Source organism: Clinocottus analis, unplaced genomic scaffold (assembly GCF_023055335.1).
Source record: "Clinocottus analis isolate CAN_PGR_092001 unplaced genomic scaffold, fCliAna1.0.p SCAF_1, whole genome shotgun sequence".
Lineage (NCBI taxonomy): Eukaryota > Metazoa > Chordata > Actinopteri > Perciformes > Cottidae > Clinocottus > Clinocottus analis.
In genome coordinates, this window is record NW_027175820.1 from 17,206,856 (window position 1) to 17,222,456 (window position 15,601).

The following is a 15,601-nucleotide window of genomic DNA, read 5'->3' on the forward strand; positions in this document are numbered from 1 at the left end:
AGCTGCAGTAAATCAATCAGCGAGCCAATTCATTCAGCACATGGAAAGGGTAGCTGATGTACAATCAATGCTACATGTGACAGCAGTGCTGATGCAGACAGCTGGTTCCTGTGCTGGTTACGCAGTTAATTTACTGTGTCCCAGTCTAAATAGAGTAAAATATACTCTTGCCTCAGAGTTAATAATTATATTATTAATATTTTTTTACTCTATTCAGTGTTCATATTTAACTCTACATGATGATCATTTACTAGAATTGGATTCAACCATATATAATTGAATACACTTCTATATAGAATTATATATGCATTCAATTTTGTATATAATTGGATTCAACTTGAAATATAATGTTATATAGAATTAGATCCAATTCTATATAGAATCCAGCAGGCAACTGAAGAGTGACAGGGCCTCGTTTACACATTGTTCAATTAAATAAGTAAAGGAGAGACAACAATATGTGAATGGATTTGATTTTGAAGTTCAATCTTTTTTCTTTTTTTTTTACAAGAAAACTGCAGTTTATTAAACATATTGTAATAAGTATATTATGTCTGAATAAGTAACTACTATGTACGTTGATTTGCACAAACATTTTCAAAGATAGGGTATACACATATTTAGAGACATAAAGCACACGTTTCACCATTGGTTCTCTAACTGGCAGGGCACGCCCCCTAGAGGACGCACAGTGTAACTACACTGCTATATCATCATAGTGAGGCCTGACAGAACAAGTTTGGGAGCCGCTGCATCAAACCATGCTTTATGTTAAAGCTTTTGAAGTATTAGAAGTAAGAGGTTTACAATTTAAAATTACTTACTTTTACGAAATTTTGAATGGTAGAAAATCTGAATGTATCTGAATTATTTTACATAGAGAACTCATCAGTAATATTAGGTATATATGATTATTATTAAACAAAAAAGCTTTCGAAAATTAAAATTGTTTTTACATTTATAATATCATTAATTAATTATACGGCTTTTTTAATTGTCATGAAAACTGCGACGTTGCGTTTTACGTCATCACTCCCCGCCGTCTTGACATCATCAACGTTCGCCAAGGAAGCATGGCGACTCCGCTGTCAAATTGAACAGGATGCTACATGGTTTTTGAACATGTAAAGTGACTTTTGAGATTCCCAGTTAACTAAACTGGTTTCGTCTTCATCCTTTAGTCGTTTATTTGCGTATCTATTCTCGTTGACTGACTTCTGGTTGCTCACCATCGAGCTAAACAACAAAATGCTCGCTGTGAAGGTCGGCTATTTGGCTTCGGCTAGGTCGCGAGCTCTCAGCTCAAGTGGAATTTACTGTCGTGAGTTTTTGAACGTTTCGGCTTTCTGTCGTGATAATTGTTCTGTTAGTCAGACTCGTTCTTGTCGTACAGCAGCCACGCCAGAGGTGACAGTTATTCGTATTCCGCGCTACATGCAGAGGCGCGTTGAAAACGTAAAACAGACTCGAGGCCAATATAAAATCAACACCATCAAAGCTGGCAAACTCCTGATCCAGGGCAAGAACCCGGATCTGAACCAATCTGCAGCATACACTATTGGAAAGTTCGAGCCGCTCATTCTTTGCTCGAAGGGATGGAAGCATAACAAGTCATTCGGTGACTATTTCACCATCAACAACATCAAGACTGTTGAACCTTTTGTTGCTGAAAATCATAACGATGGTGTTCAACAGAAAGCATCTGTGACTTTTAATAACCTCCGCATCTGCAAGGGGCTGGTGGAAGCTTTGAGCAATACCAACATTACCCATCCCACCACTGTACAGCTGCAGACTATCCCAAAGGTCATGAAAGGTTACAACATCCTCTGTGCTGCGGAGACAGGTAGTGGAAAAACGCTGAGTTACCTCCTGCCTATACTTCACAGACTGCAGGCTGATAATGAATTAGATGTATACACTGGGAGCACAAACAAGATCCGTGCTGTCGTTCTCGTGCCTTCCAGAGAGCTAGCTGAGCAAGTGGCAGCTGTGTCCAGGACTTTGTGTGCACCATTAGGCTTGATGACAAGTACTGTGGGTGGGGGACGAGGTGTGGGACACATCAAAATGGTCTTTAAGAGGGATCATCCAGATGTTTTAGTGGCCACACCAGGTGCTTTGGCCAAGGCCCTGCAGAGACGCTGTGTGGACTTGAGCGAACTGAGATTCTTTGTGGTAGATGAGGCGGACACCATGTTTGACCCCAGCTTTTCTGACATGCTGGAGAGCATCCTGCGCCACACAAACATTGCCAGGGATCCCCAGGAAACACAAGGCCCCGGCCATAAGGCCCAGCTGCTGGTGGTGGGGGCCACCTTCCCTGGGGGTGTCGGGGAAGTGCTCAGCCAAGTGACTGACCTTGGCAGCATGGTGGTTATCAAGAGCAAGATGCTGCATTTCCTCATGCCACATGTCAAACAGACGTTCATGAAGATTAAGGGAGCTGACAAGGTCCTGGAGCTCCATCAAGCCCTGAAACGGCTCCAACAGAAAAAAGAAGGGGCTGCTGCTCTGGTGTTCTGCAACAAGTCTGCCACTGTCAACTGGCTGGGGTACTCGCTGGACGAGATGGGAGTGCCTCATGTACGTCTGCAAGGGGAGATGCCCGCTGCTGTGCGCACCGGAATCTTCCAATCGTTTCAGAAGCCCGGCCAAGCAAATGTGTTGGTCTGCACAGACATTGCGTCGCGTGGCCTGGACACATCCAGAGTGGGCCTGGTTGTCAACTACGACTCCCCAGAATCCCACACCGACTACATCCACAGGGCAGGGAGAGTGGGGAGGGCGGGAGGTGTGGAGGACGGGGAGGTGCTCAGCTTTGTCACTCATCCGTGGGATGTAGAGCTTGTGCAGAAGATAGAGATTGCTGCACGTAGGAGAACTAGTTTGCCAGGGATGGAATGTGATATACGTGAGCCAAAAGCCAAAGAAGTAGTAGTAGAATTAGGGGAGTAGAAGGTCAAAGTGTTGTTGTTTTTTTAAATTGGTGGTGACATGTTTGTTGCGTTGGGATGACAAACTCAATGTACCAAACATTGTCAGCAGAAATGGTGAGCCAGATTTATTAAACTGAATTATACTGGGCTGTTTTTCTTCTTTGCAGTCATTCAAACGTTCCCATTAGGGATCATTTGAAAAGGAGATTAAAGCAAAAAAAATTCTTGTTTTCCCAAGCTGACGCCCTGAGACTGCTTGGTTCTTGTGTAAGCTATTAATTCTAATACTTTAAAAGCGCTGCCATTTTCTTTGTCACAAGAACTTGATTTTCTCCGAAATACTGAAAAACTATATTGACCTGGTTGAGTAAGATGTAGTTATCAGTGAAACGGTGTAACAAAGTAATGTGAATACTGTGAACATTGCTGTAAACATTTTCAAATAAAACCAGTTTGCTTCTTCACCACATTTAATCAAGTGTCATACACAGAATGGTATTGAAATATGTCCCCAACATTGCAACAAAGCATGCAAAAATACATCATATTTGGTCTGATGTGTCTAAAACTTGTAAAAAAAAAAAAAGTCAATAAAAATATTGATATTGTTATGCAGGAAAATCCTGAATTTCTTGGAGATCCACTCTTACCACAATTTCAAGTCGTATTTATTTTGTGTGCTGCCTGCGTTTAGCCACTAGATAGAGACATTTGACTGATTTCGGTTCATGTAAATTAACTGCAAAGTTCAGAGGTCAAAACATTTATATGATTATTGTGCTCATTGCAATTGATGTTACTTTTCATGTTTTTAGTCCAGAAACACCTCAAGTTACAGCAATACTCTCTAGTCAAGTTGAACACAGGCCAAAACCTGACATCTCTGCAAGAGTGGGAGGTCTGCTTAAAATATTTTTTCCCCCTCTTTCTTGCCTATGCATGCTTATTGAAAGGAAACCGCTAAGGTGTCAACATGAAAATCGTTATTTCAAAGGTAATAACTAATTCTATGAACATGATTCCATGGTTTTGGTAGGTGTTTTGGACAACTTTTGTTGTAGTTCTTGCATGAATTGACGGATGGCAAAGACTTTCAAGTTGATGTTTCTGCCTTGTCCTTACTTGAAAGTGCTGTTTGTCACTCAGTCGCATTGCATACCTGTTGATGGAGTGTTTCTGGAAGTATAGATTATAGAAGCAGACAGAAGGACAGACGTGTTAATGGCTCCGACAGTAACAAGGGGCTTCCATCAGAATGTCTGGAATCTGGCTGAGATTGTCCTGCACGGACCCGGGTCAACAATTTAAGCTTTGCTCCACCTTAGGTTCACATTTCAGCCAACTGTACCCTCACAACAAGGACCCAGTATCCATTTATAGCATGTGGAGCAAATGCCTCCTATCCCTCAGTTTATATTTTTGTCCTGCTTCACCTGAACCGACCCCTGCTAAAGAAAATAATCTCTATCAAATGTCCTCCTTCCAGGGAGTTGCTAGGCCCAGCATTAAGTATTTTATGGCTGAAATAATTTCAGCGCTTAGTCTTAAAGGGCCACTTCACCCAATTTACTCATGATTTAACACATTTCACAAGTTTAAGACAAAACAAAGAAAATTTTGCAGCAGCTTATTAAAGTATGTGTATTGTACCTATATGAGCACAACTTTGTTACATCAAAACTAAATAAGCAGCAAACCGTGGCCCAATATGCAACTAAGGACTCAGACTTGTAAGTAAATCAAACTAGCCTTTATTCCAATCAGATAATTTGTATATGCACTAAAACATCACAGAATGTCTTTGATCAGTCCCACACTTTTGTTTGTGTTAAATACTAATTTGCAGAAGTATTCCTAAAGATACTCTTCGATAATGGGATCATGGTTGTTGGACATAGCGAGTGAGAAGCATAAAGCTGGCTGGTTTGAGGTCACTGATTCTCACCACTCAGACTACAGTAAAACAAACAATGAGAAGCCCTATATTTGAGCAGGTGGTGATGTTTGGATGCCTTTCACGGGGATTTCTCCTTTCTTTCTTCCTTTTAGCTTCAGACCAATATTTAAGGGAATTTACTTATTATCACAACAACTCTGGAACTATAGCCAATAATAATTAAAATCTAAAAAGTCCAATTAGCCTACTACAAAATAAAAACATGTACATGTGATGTAATTAGGCTTAACATCATCCTGCATATATATATACATATAGCCTATATCATTTTTATATAAATAAATATCTCTTAATTCCCCTATTTGTCGTCTGGACAATGGGGGCGTATAGGCGGACTACAAATCGATCGGTCCATTAATAATGACGCATTTCCTCTTTGCCCCACCGAAGGATTATCCCCCCTCCCTCGTTTACACACACACACACACACACACACACGCACACACATAGTGCCGCTGCCGCTGCTCGCATACTGTCCAGCCACTTGGAAATTTCCCTGAACGCAAAGAGAATTGTGCTGCCGAGGAGCGGGACTGTCGGCCAACGTGCATCTTCTCGGGTCTGGCTTGCTTGAAATGCCCCAGTCGTGGATCTGAAGGTAGGTTTACAAGCCTCTAATCGGCTTATTCTGCTGCCCATCTCGCCCGCAGGAGCCGTAGCGATCTGTCTGACCTCCCCTCCGACCAAAGCTTTAGTATTAAAACCCCCGCACGCTGTGCGCGTGTCTTTTTGTGCGCGTGTATGTGTGTGTGTGTGTGTGTGTGTGTGTGTGTGTGCGTGTGCGAGTGCGCGCGCGAACCCAGCGTGAGTCCCAGACCGCCGGATGGGAGCCTCTCCGTGACCGCTTCACGTCTCGGCTCCTCCGGCGTGTGAATGGATCGCTACTTTGAAGCCCAAGTTGCGTTTCTGAGGCTGCGTTGCTCATTTGAATCGGCAAAACTTGTAGAGCCTTTTAATTGTCGACTTGTACAGTGGCATTGCTTTGGGTTTCGGCGACTTTACAGACTACGGGGGCTGCTGCTGCAGGCGGGTGGGGGGAGGATATATATATATATATATATATATATATATATATATATATATATATATATATATAATTTGTTGGCAACGCCGTTGCTTTTGAAGCCGCAGGATTCCGCGTGTGGACACCGGGAGGGCTGTCCGTGTGGTGGGTGTGCAGAGCCAGAGAGGCACGCGGAGTTCACGCTGGCAACGTTGCACTGCCCGGAGTGAGGGGGCGCACACCGGCCTCCGCCATGTTACGTTGCCCTGTCTGTCATTTAATATGCCACAGGGAATTGTTTCCAACTTTTTGTCTTTAAATAATCCGTGTGTCGTCAAGAATGCCGTGTCTGACGCGCGCCCATTAAAGGGCGGCCACCTGTGTAAAGCGCGTGGCTGCTGTGCTTTAAAGAAACCGGCTTGTGGAAGGAAAATCCACGCGCCGTCGCGTCACCGCACCGTTAAAATCATACACACCGTGCGGGGCAACCCATGTTATCGGCTGTGCGCGCTAATTACATCATGCTTTTTTAATTGTACTTCCCATGCATATGGTTGCCTTCAAGGTGACTATGAGAGCAGAGCATCATGGGGGGTAAAATAAATGTAAAGTACGACATGTAGAATAATGTATGTCTTCTCTGCAGCAGCAGCTATCCCTCCAGGTTGCATTGCATGCATTGTGGGTATGGCTGCTGTCTGTGTCTGCTCTGCTGCCACACCCCTTCATAGAAGGACAAGGCTCTGACTAGCCTGCCATTCACATGCTATATCTGTTGCTATTACTGCAGTAATTCTCATATTTGTAGGAAATTGAATTGAATGGTCACTTGTTTACGTCCCAAGTTTGTTGACCTTAAGGATCAATAACCTCGATTCTCAAAGTGTTGAATTTCAGGAAGGCAGTGAGCGCTCTGTGTGGGACTGTGAGTCGGTTAGGTGACAGGTCATATGAGATGGGAGGTGGTGATGGAGCCAGAGATGTTGCGCCGATGTTTGATGTGCAAGTGAGTTTCTTTGGCAGTTTAATAGACAAAAGTAAATCGTCCCCTGAAACCTCCCATCGGGTGCACACTCACTCCCCACTCCCCCTCTGGCTGCATAGACCTTGGCTTGTCAGAAAAGACACATGACCTTATGGGCTTGTGTGTGTGTGTGTGTGTGAGAGAGAGAACGACAGCCTCTGACTGGTCTGTTACACATCCTCTAGGTATGTCTAACGGCCGTCTGTGTGTTGGGGGTCCGTTTAGGTGTAGGGACGAAATTTTTTTGTGGGAGCAGTTGGCAGTTACGAAATAGATTTTCTCCAAAAAATCTATAGTTAATAAAGGTGTGAAGAAAATTGGAGCAGCATGAGAATGTCATCCCATCCCCTCAAGTTGCCCTATGTTAAAATGTGTCCTTTCAAAATGGCAGCTCTCGTCTAATGAGCCCGGCCCCTGTTCTTCTCCACCGATCAGTTGTGTGTCTGTTTCATCTCTGAGGAAATGTCATTTTCAAGTCTTAACGATTATCAGCTGCCGCCGCTTGGTATGCGGCTCTGCCACGAGCGACAGCTTTTTCGTTATATTAGCTACTGCACTGACCTTTTTTGTAGAATGTGTTTATGTCGTCCATTATGCTGATGAGTTTGAAACCAATCTTCTTGAAGTAGAGTGATCAACAATTACACTCCTTACTAAGTGGCAGTTCAGTTATTTAGTGCTGAAATGAATGGAATGAAACGAGAGTCCGTTTTGAATCTTAAGCAAATGATACCCAAGTCTGCACAACGCTCAAAACAACTGAGGATCAGAAGGACTTAAAATCAATCTGTAAATTACTGTTCTAGCTAATCCTACAACTCCTGTCCCTGTTGCCACTGAAGGCTCCTTTGACATGAAGATACTAATTATTTTTTTCATAAAACAATTTACTCATTTCAAAAGTCCTGGCGCTTGGTCTACAGCCTTTAGCGATGTTCGATGGCCATGTGCTGTAAAGATCTTCAAGTCTGATCTCATCCGGCAGGGGAGGGGTCACTCATCAGCAGCACATGGCAAATTTATTGATCTGTCCCTTTGTTCTGCATGAAAATAGGCCATTGCTGTCAACAGTGACCACAGAGAGGAAGAAATAAGCAACCCATAATGACACTTAAATCGTAAGAGGGAGCCGACCGTTTGCTGCTCATGCTCAGCCAGGTATCTCTGCTGCGTACAGAAGGAATCAGTCAGAGCTGTGGGGTACAGTCAGCAAGCACTTATTATCTGTAAAAGTCTGTGAGGGCTGGTGGAAGAGAAAATACATGCTAAGCTTGTGATCTGTGTGCCTTTTTAATGCAAAAACTGTGACAGGGCTTTTCTTCTTGCAGGTGGAAGGTTGTACTACAGTTGTTCTGAAACATTATGTGCTGTGAATACAGCAGTAAACGGGTGAAGAATCAGTGCTTGCTTTGCTAGTTTCTCAGTGCAGCTCCCAGTTAGTCAGCTGGAACTCATTCCTTTTTTTTTCTTTTTTTTACGGATCTCTGAAACAAGTGTTTGGAAGTAGTTGTCAGGTTTCTTGCAAGGCATCAGCTGCCAAATTGGCAAGCAAAGAGCAAATGTAATTGCCATAGGTTAGTTTATTTGACTGATAATGGTTATATGCAATGAGAGAAAAACAATCCGAGATGGGATCATAGAACATTTAGGCTGCATGTTTGTCAGGTATTGTAAATGTATTGGCAGTGTAAGTGTTTAAAAGGCTGAATGATGACCTCATGCAAGCGTGACCTCAACTGCAGTTTGTCAGACTGGGTTGTGCTTGATTTTAAGTTGGAGATTGAAGTTTTCTTTAATCATGAGACTGTAGTGAACAGGTTTAGCCAGGCTGGCCTGATTTAGTGTCTGACATCTGATGATTTACATTCTGTAAATACATTTATTTTGGTATGCGGTAATTTTCAATGTGGACGGCGGAGTCCCCATACATGCTCTGATTTTAATTTGCCTAGCCACACATACTTCCAATATGAGTTTGTTTGGTTGCAGAATAAACGCAGTTGCTCTTCTGTGTTTTTTTGTGACAGAGTAGCTGCTGTAGTATTAAACGCCAATTGCTGTTACTACGGTAACCACGGTTGTTGCCAAATCAACTCGGACTGAAATCTCAAAGGAGCTGTACATATGTACAGCAATGAACTACCGTTTCAGATGTAAAGATATATTGGAGTAATGTTCTTCTGAGCAGAGAAAGAAGTCGCTCTTCCTCTATGTGCACGTTGGCGTGCCCCACCGGTTAGCTCACGGCCGATGTGCCGGTGCTCTCAGACGATGGGTAGTTTCCCCACCCTCCGGATCCCCCCCCGCAGATAAACAGCGCTGTTATCGCCGTTGACTATGACCCGTGGGCTCGCTGATGATGTGTTGAGAGACCATCAAATTGCTCCCAATCCCAGATCCGGCACCTTTTTCAAGCAGTATAACTTTAAAGTTTCATTTTATTGTAGAGTGGCAGTATTTCTAACTAACTGCAGTTTGCATAGTTTAATGTCTTACAAATCGTAGCTAACACACATTCTGAGACTGCTATGTTGAAGGGATGAGCTTAATGCGAGGCGTTCTGCAGGGTGTGTGTGTGTCTGGTGGGAAGTAGGGGTGTGGGGGGAGGGGTGGGGGGTAAAAAGGTCTGAATGGAGGCGTAGGAATGTCTGCTCTAGTTCAAGTTAACAATATCACAGAATTTCACACTTCGTTGTGACCAAGCCAAGGCATGCGTAACCTTAAACAGTCAAACCACAAGATACCAAACAGGGCTTCCTGTGAGAAAGAGGTCCACTGTGCTTGACCCTGCCATATTCACATTGCTTTTTTAGTTTCAGACAGAACAAGCGTTCAATCACTTTCCAAGCTCCTTTTTGTCCTGGCCCCAAACTAGTATTGGAAGATAGGGTTGTAAGGAAGAAAAGGCAGGTGGTTGGCAAAACATTCAACAAACACAGCTTTAAGCCAAACTTTATTTTTTACTAAAGGTCAAAATTTAAATCTAATGCAACAAATGAGACAAGGATTGCAAACGTATATGACTGTCAATCGCGAGATCAGTGCATTGGTGTGAAAATATTGTAGACATTTCTGAGATTCTGTCCATAGTAAAGCTCGCAACCAATGTCTTGTTTTAATGGTAATGTTGTGAAGTGTATCTTCTGAAGGCTGGTCATTGTTGGATGGATGCAGCCAAGGCTGTCTTTTTTTGGCACAGTCTATCATCTCCCTAATTTTTCCCACCTCCCACTAAGTTGTGGTATAAGCCTGCACCATCCAACAACGTGCATTGCAGCACAAATATAAGCCATTACAGTGGTTGACTGCCGGTAACACCAATAACTTTCTGCCTTTGCTGATTGATTGGTTTAAATGCACTCTATGACTCAATGATAGGACATGTTGGCTGTTTTTTCCTTTATTTTCTGGTCTATAATTAAACATGGAGCGCATTTCAGGAGGAGCAATCTGCCTGAGCAACCCGTGCCCTAAAGCATTCTGCATATGTGGTTCAGAGTGTGCTGTGACGTAAGTCACTGGACCCCCAATCTGGTTTAAAAACACAAAATGTTGGTCCTGCTGAGCAGTCTGGAGCAGCAGGAACCAGTTTGGTTGTCATAGTGATGAGGGATAAAAACTCATGCTGCCCACCACTTAGTAGGCATTTCAAATGGAGTTGTTAATTTGAACCTTCGCCTCAGTGGAAGAGCGTGGCCACTTTCATGACCGCATTATGTTACATTTTTCTAATGGATTGACTTTGGTGGACAATTTAGCATTAAACAAAGTTAACTTTGGTGTTTGGTGACTTAGGAGTTAAGAACTCACCATTTTGCTACAAACACCTGAAGGATCAGAGCTTCTATTTTCAATGCAGTGATTGTCCGTTTGCGCTAAAATGTCTCGATCAAGTCTACACACATCATGCTTATGTGTTTTAAGAGGACTTAAGAGTTGTGTCTCTCGTACCATATGTTAGATGGTCAAGCTCCAGAAGATAATACCAGATTTAATATGAGATGCATCTTGAAAAATCCTTGTGGTGAAAAGAAGTGAAGTCTTCCAGGTTATGTTTGGACCTTTTGAAATGTACACCAGCTATTCCTGAACTAAGTGTCTTTATTAGCTTCCCAGAACTGTTCGTTGTGGGATCTGTGATAACTTAGGATATTACTAATTATTATTATTATTCTAATATACTACTTTGCTAAAATACCATTTGTGCTGTGAATTTTCTCTTTTTGATGAAAGATTTGGACATGATGAAACTTATCCTGTGGGCGCACTGTAAAATGTGGATTTGGTTAGTTGTGGTATGAGCTTATTGTTTACATAATTCCAAAGAGAAGTCAGGACATGAAGTCGTTTGGCCAAATCCATGTTCTCGTCAAAACCCCCGTTTGTAATTTCAAGACTTTTCAACCAAAGTGTCTCGACCCCTGGCTGAAAGTGGATCTGCTCCGAAATGTGTTTCAGGTTGCAGCTGAGCACTTCAGCTATTACTGGAGTGCATCTCTGGCAGAAATCCCTGCTACCATGGTTGCCACCTCAAGGCTCATGCCTCTTAGTCACCAGGGCAGAAATGTAACCTAATCAGGTGTCTGCTGCTCCCTGTACATAAGCACTGCGAACAGAGTGTAGACCGGCTGCTCTGTACGAAACAATGTGCGGCCCAGTACCCACGTGCACCATTTCACTCCACGAGACCCTGTCATTTTCACATTTCACTTCCTTATCAATATGTCCCATTTGAGCAATAACGTTTTTCTCCTTCTGCTTGGGGGCCTTCGATCTTGCCAACGTAACCAGGAGATGCAGTAGTTGCCTAAAGATTCAGATAGTCTGCAGCTTGGAAATGAGCACTGTAACACTCTTTCTACCTGCTTTCTTTTGGATTCACTCAGTGGACTACTTGATGACAAATGCTACTTGTTGTGGTTATTTTTGGTATCTTATTCGAAGCGTGTTTGGATGTGTCATTCCCAGGTCTTCAGATGAGTCAGAAAACATTAAACATGCAAGTGGCCTGTTTGGCCAAAGAGTGTGCAGTGTAAACTTATCCGTACTGTAGATACTGTGAGAGGGGGAAAAAAAAACAAGGCTTGGCATTTGAACAAGAAATGAATGAGAATGAGCGCATGCAGCTTTAATGATTCTGCCAATGAAAACTTTGGCCCCATCCTTGTATTTTAAAGATGAGCTGCTTTGACGATCACTCCGCAGTTGGGTGAAACAAATGGTGTTCTCATCACTCAACATGTTTGCGTGTTGTTAACAAAACTTCCATATTTGTGTCCTCAAACTATTTTCCTCTGTGAAACTGTGGTTTGGGAAAGTAATCCTGCGCTGGAATTCTCCAGGAAGTGACCGTGTCGCAGAGCGGAGAGTCGTTGAGCACAGCTAATTGAACACTCTGGGAGTGCTGGAAATGTATCCCACCCTTTTGCTCCTCCTCAGACCTCCTGCAGCTTAGGGCATCTATTCTTGGTTTTCTCATAAGGATACATTCTTGCTACAAACGTTTGGTAGCTACTGCATGGAGAGTGACCCTGCTGTATAAGGCCACGTTGCTGGTGGAGGCACTGAAGGACTGGAATGGTCCCAGTGTTGCAGAATAGAAAGGGAAAAATAATTCTGATTATGTGTGAATAACACATTGTTGAAATTCAGGGTATTTGGCAGAATGTGTGCTGTATGAAACTGTCTTTAGTCAATAAAAAAAACAATCACGCCCTGAAATTATTTCGACAGTTTAGAGGTTTTTTTTCGCCATTTGACTATTCAAAATTACTTTTGAATAGTAGTAATAAATGAGTGATGCAATGTGTCACGAGTCTCCAAATCATGATTGGATTTTCTAATTTAAGGTCACAATTTGATTTTTGCCTTTTTAAACTGAGCTGATGACTATGCTAGCGTTAGATGGAGTCCTTATGTAAAGATCTCCCTTTTTTTCCCTTCAGACCATTTTTTTTTAATACTTTCGGCTTTTATTTTTTTTGTTTGCAGTGATTTACATCAAGTTCTTTCTTTTGTCAAACATTGCATTGGGCTGCAAAATGCATATTGACGAATATGATGCACGACGATAAGCGGCTGAAAAAGGTTTATCATACACTTTGAACTGACAGCATGAGCCTCACTTATCATATCTCTTGTGACACAATTCAGAAATGATCATAGTCGTCTTACTAATGGTTTTCACTTCAGTGCCACGACAAGAAAATGTGAGTTTAATTTTCTTGATGTGTGACATCAAGACACATTTCCTTAAAATATATATTTTTGTAATATAGTTTTGTGGTGCATGTGTCTTAAGGCTGCTTTATCCTCGGGTTTTACCCTTTATCCTCCGTCAAAGCTACAGGAGCTGGTCGCAGCCCACAAGACTGTGATTGGTCTGCTAACCACATCCTTTCTGAGTCTCGCATTTCCGGTTTCATAGCATTATACCGGTATTTTTAAAAGCCGTAGCAGAAACGCGAACAATGGATATCGTTGAAGAACGTTTGACTAAAGAGGTCCACAAATATGAGCATTTATATAACCCGTCTGACGGAGTATAAGGACACGTAGATGGCTGTAAATTTCTGGAGGGAGATATCGGTAAACGTCGGTGTGCAGGTCGACTCAAACGGTCATTGCGCCACCTACTGTTCTGGCGTACAGAAAAGGCACAGGAACCAAAACAAGTCTGTCGATCCAACTGTGTGGCCGGCCGCAGTTGTAGGTTGCAAGAGAGTATATCGCCCTTAACTTTGCAGCCCTCTCAAGCCTCTCCAACCTGGATGGCACCTGAACGAGCACTTAAAGTGTCTCTCAATATACAACTACACAACTGTTACACAATCATACCGGCAAAGCTCCTTGCCCTTGGCCAAAATCTCTCCGCCTGGAAGAGACTTGCTTGTACTTCCCACCTCCCCGCAAGCCTCTGATGTTGCTTGTGGAGTTTGAATAGAGCTATATAAGGGAAACCATTCTTTGTTTATTAGTTAAGGGAGAGTACACGGGAGTGCTGCCAGGCCTCTCGGAGAAGAAAATGGGGACAGAAAGAAGAAGACGAAACACCACTCAAACATGGTGTACTCTGATATGTAGAGCTGTAAACATTGCTCCTTTTTTTAGGGCAGCGTCATGAGTGTGACAGCTGGCTTACATTACATGTGGAAAGCTCAGTGTTAATCAAGGGGCTGAAAATAGACTTTTATCTGTGTGCTGTGCTATGGGCAGTGTGTGCTAATGCAGCTAACCTCAAGGATATAGTGGTTGCATTGGCTCCTTCCCACTGGCTTTGTCTAGTGGACATAGTCAGTGGAGATTGTTGGAAATAGGTCATCCCTGGCTGATATTGACTTGTAATAAAGCAAAAGTAGTAGATAGGCCTTGGTTATATTTTCAGTGTACTTTAGGTAATGCAATGTACAAACAAGGCCTCCCGACCTAACATTATACAATTTAGATTACATGTTTTTTTAATGCCTTACCTCAAATAATAAAAAAAAGAGCTGATGTGACATTGGAGCCTCTTAGTTGACATGGTTGCCTTGTTGTCAGATGGCTGTTAAATTGTTGTGTGTTGGGCTTTTACAACCCATTTATAAACAGTATTAAATATCAAGTCCTCCTGTGTCTCCAGAAACATGTCTCTAATGGATTTGATGTGAAGGCGGTGAGGAGATTATTTGTTATATTAGCTTCTTTTACCATGGGGCTTCATCTGGCCACGGTCTCACCACATTTAAAACAAAATAGAAAATGACATTACCTAACTCTAGAAAAACACTTTTGTATGAATTAACACGGCTTAGGTTTATAACAATTGTTGTTTGGGTTTCGTGTATTTAGACTGACTGCACATTTTGTTACTGCCTTAGATTGTTAATTTAATGCACTCTGCATGAACTGCATGCTGCTGAACAAGGCCTTGCCTTCTACTTGTTGCTGTTTTTCTTTAAGGATTAATGAAAAGCACGCGCTTTGATGCTTCATAAGTATGTTTTGCTTATTTTCTTAGTTCGCTGTCTGCAAACCTTTGCATAATCAGTTCTGTCTCGGTTTGAATTTAATTGAGATAATCTAATATCGGTCTTTTCTGCTGTGTCAATTTAAAATAAGATTGTTTATAGTAATCCTCCGAGTTTGAAGTTGGTCCGCACAGTGTTTCGTATCAACGTGTCTATGGGGAGCCTGTTCTCTAGCGGGCTACGATACAAATGCTGCATTGTCAGATTCCTCTCTTCAGAAAGATTCCGGTGTTTTTGTCTTTTGGACTTGGGATAGAATGCCAGCCTTGTGTTCAGTTGGGTTACTTATCTCCCTTGTGCAGTGCATAGCCTCGGGGAAATGACTTGGGAGGGCATCCCCACCCGCCCCTTCACCACCTCGACAACATGATTGAATGATGTCTCTCCTTTTTGAGGACTGAGTTCCTCATTTGTTACTTACACTGTTAAAGTCAGGCATCCTTTCAATGTGCTACAAGATTATCTGTGTTTGTAAGGCTGGTAGGCAAACACCAGGTGGGAAATTTATTGCTGGCTTCCCTTCAGGGAATGTTCATGCAGAGACTCTAAGCTGATTTTGAATTGGCAACATGCATTGGTAGGATGGTGGATTTAAATGCCATTTACAAGTAGCAGATGGGGAAATGGGATTTCTGTTTTTGATCTATTTTCCCTGATGTCAAGTGCAGC

At 42.5% G+C, this 15,601-nt stretch overlaps 2 protein-coding genes across 2 annotated transcripts in view; both read left to right on the forward strand.

Annotated features, from left to right (window-relative positions):
* The first annotated feature begins 1,076 nt into the window (after positions 1 to 1,076).
* Positions 1,077 to 3,472, forward strand: ddx28 (DEAD (Asp-Glu-Ala-Asp) box polypeptide 28). Its single transcript, XM_068574451.1, has one exon. The coding sequence runs from the start codon at positions 1,249 to 1,251 to the stop codon at positions 2,956 to 2,958; it is 1,710 nt and encodes a 569-aa protein (XP_068430552.1). The 5' UTR covers positions 1,077 to 1,248; the 3' UTR covers positions 2,959 to 3,472.
* Positions 3,473 to 5,379: 1,907 nt separating this feature from the next.
* tln2a (talin 2a) overlaps positions 5,380 to 15,601 on the forward strand; it is an 80,118-nt gene continuing 69,896 nt past the window's right edge. Inside the window, exon 1 of the mRNA XM_068596216.1 lies at positions 5,380 to 5,494. The gene's annotated coding sequence lies outside the window, so the exon portion shown is untranslated. The remainder of the gene's footprint in view (positions 5,495 to 15,601) is intronic.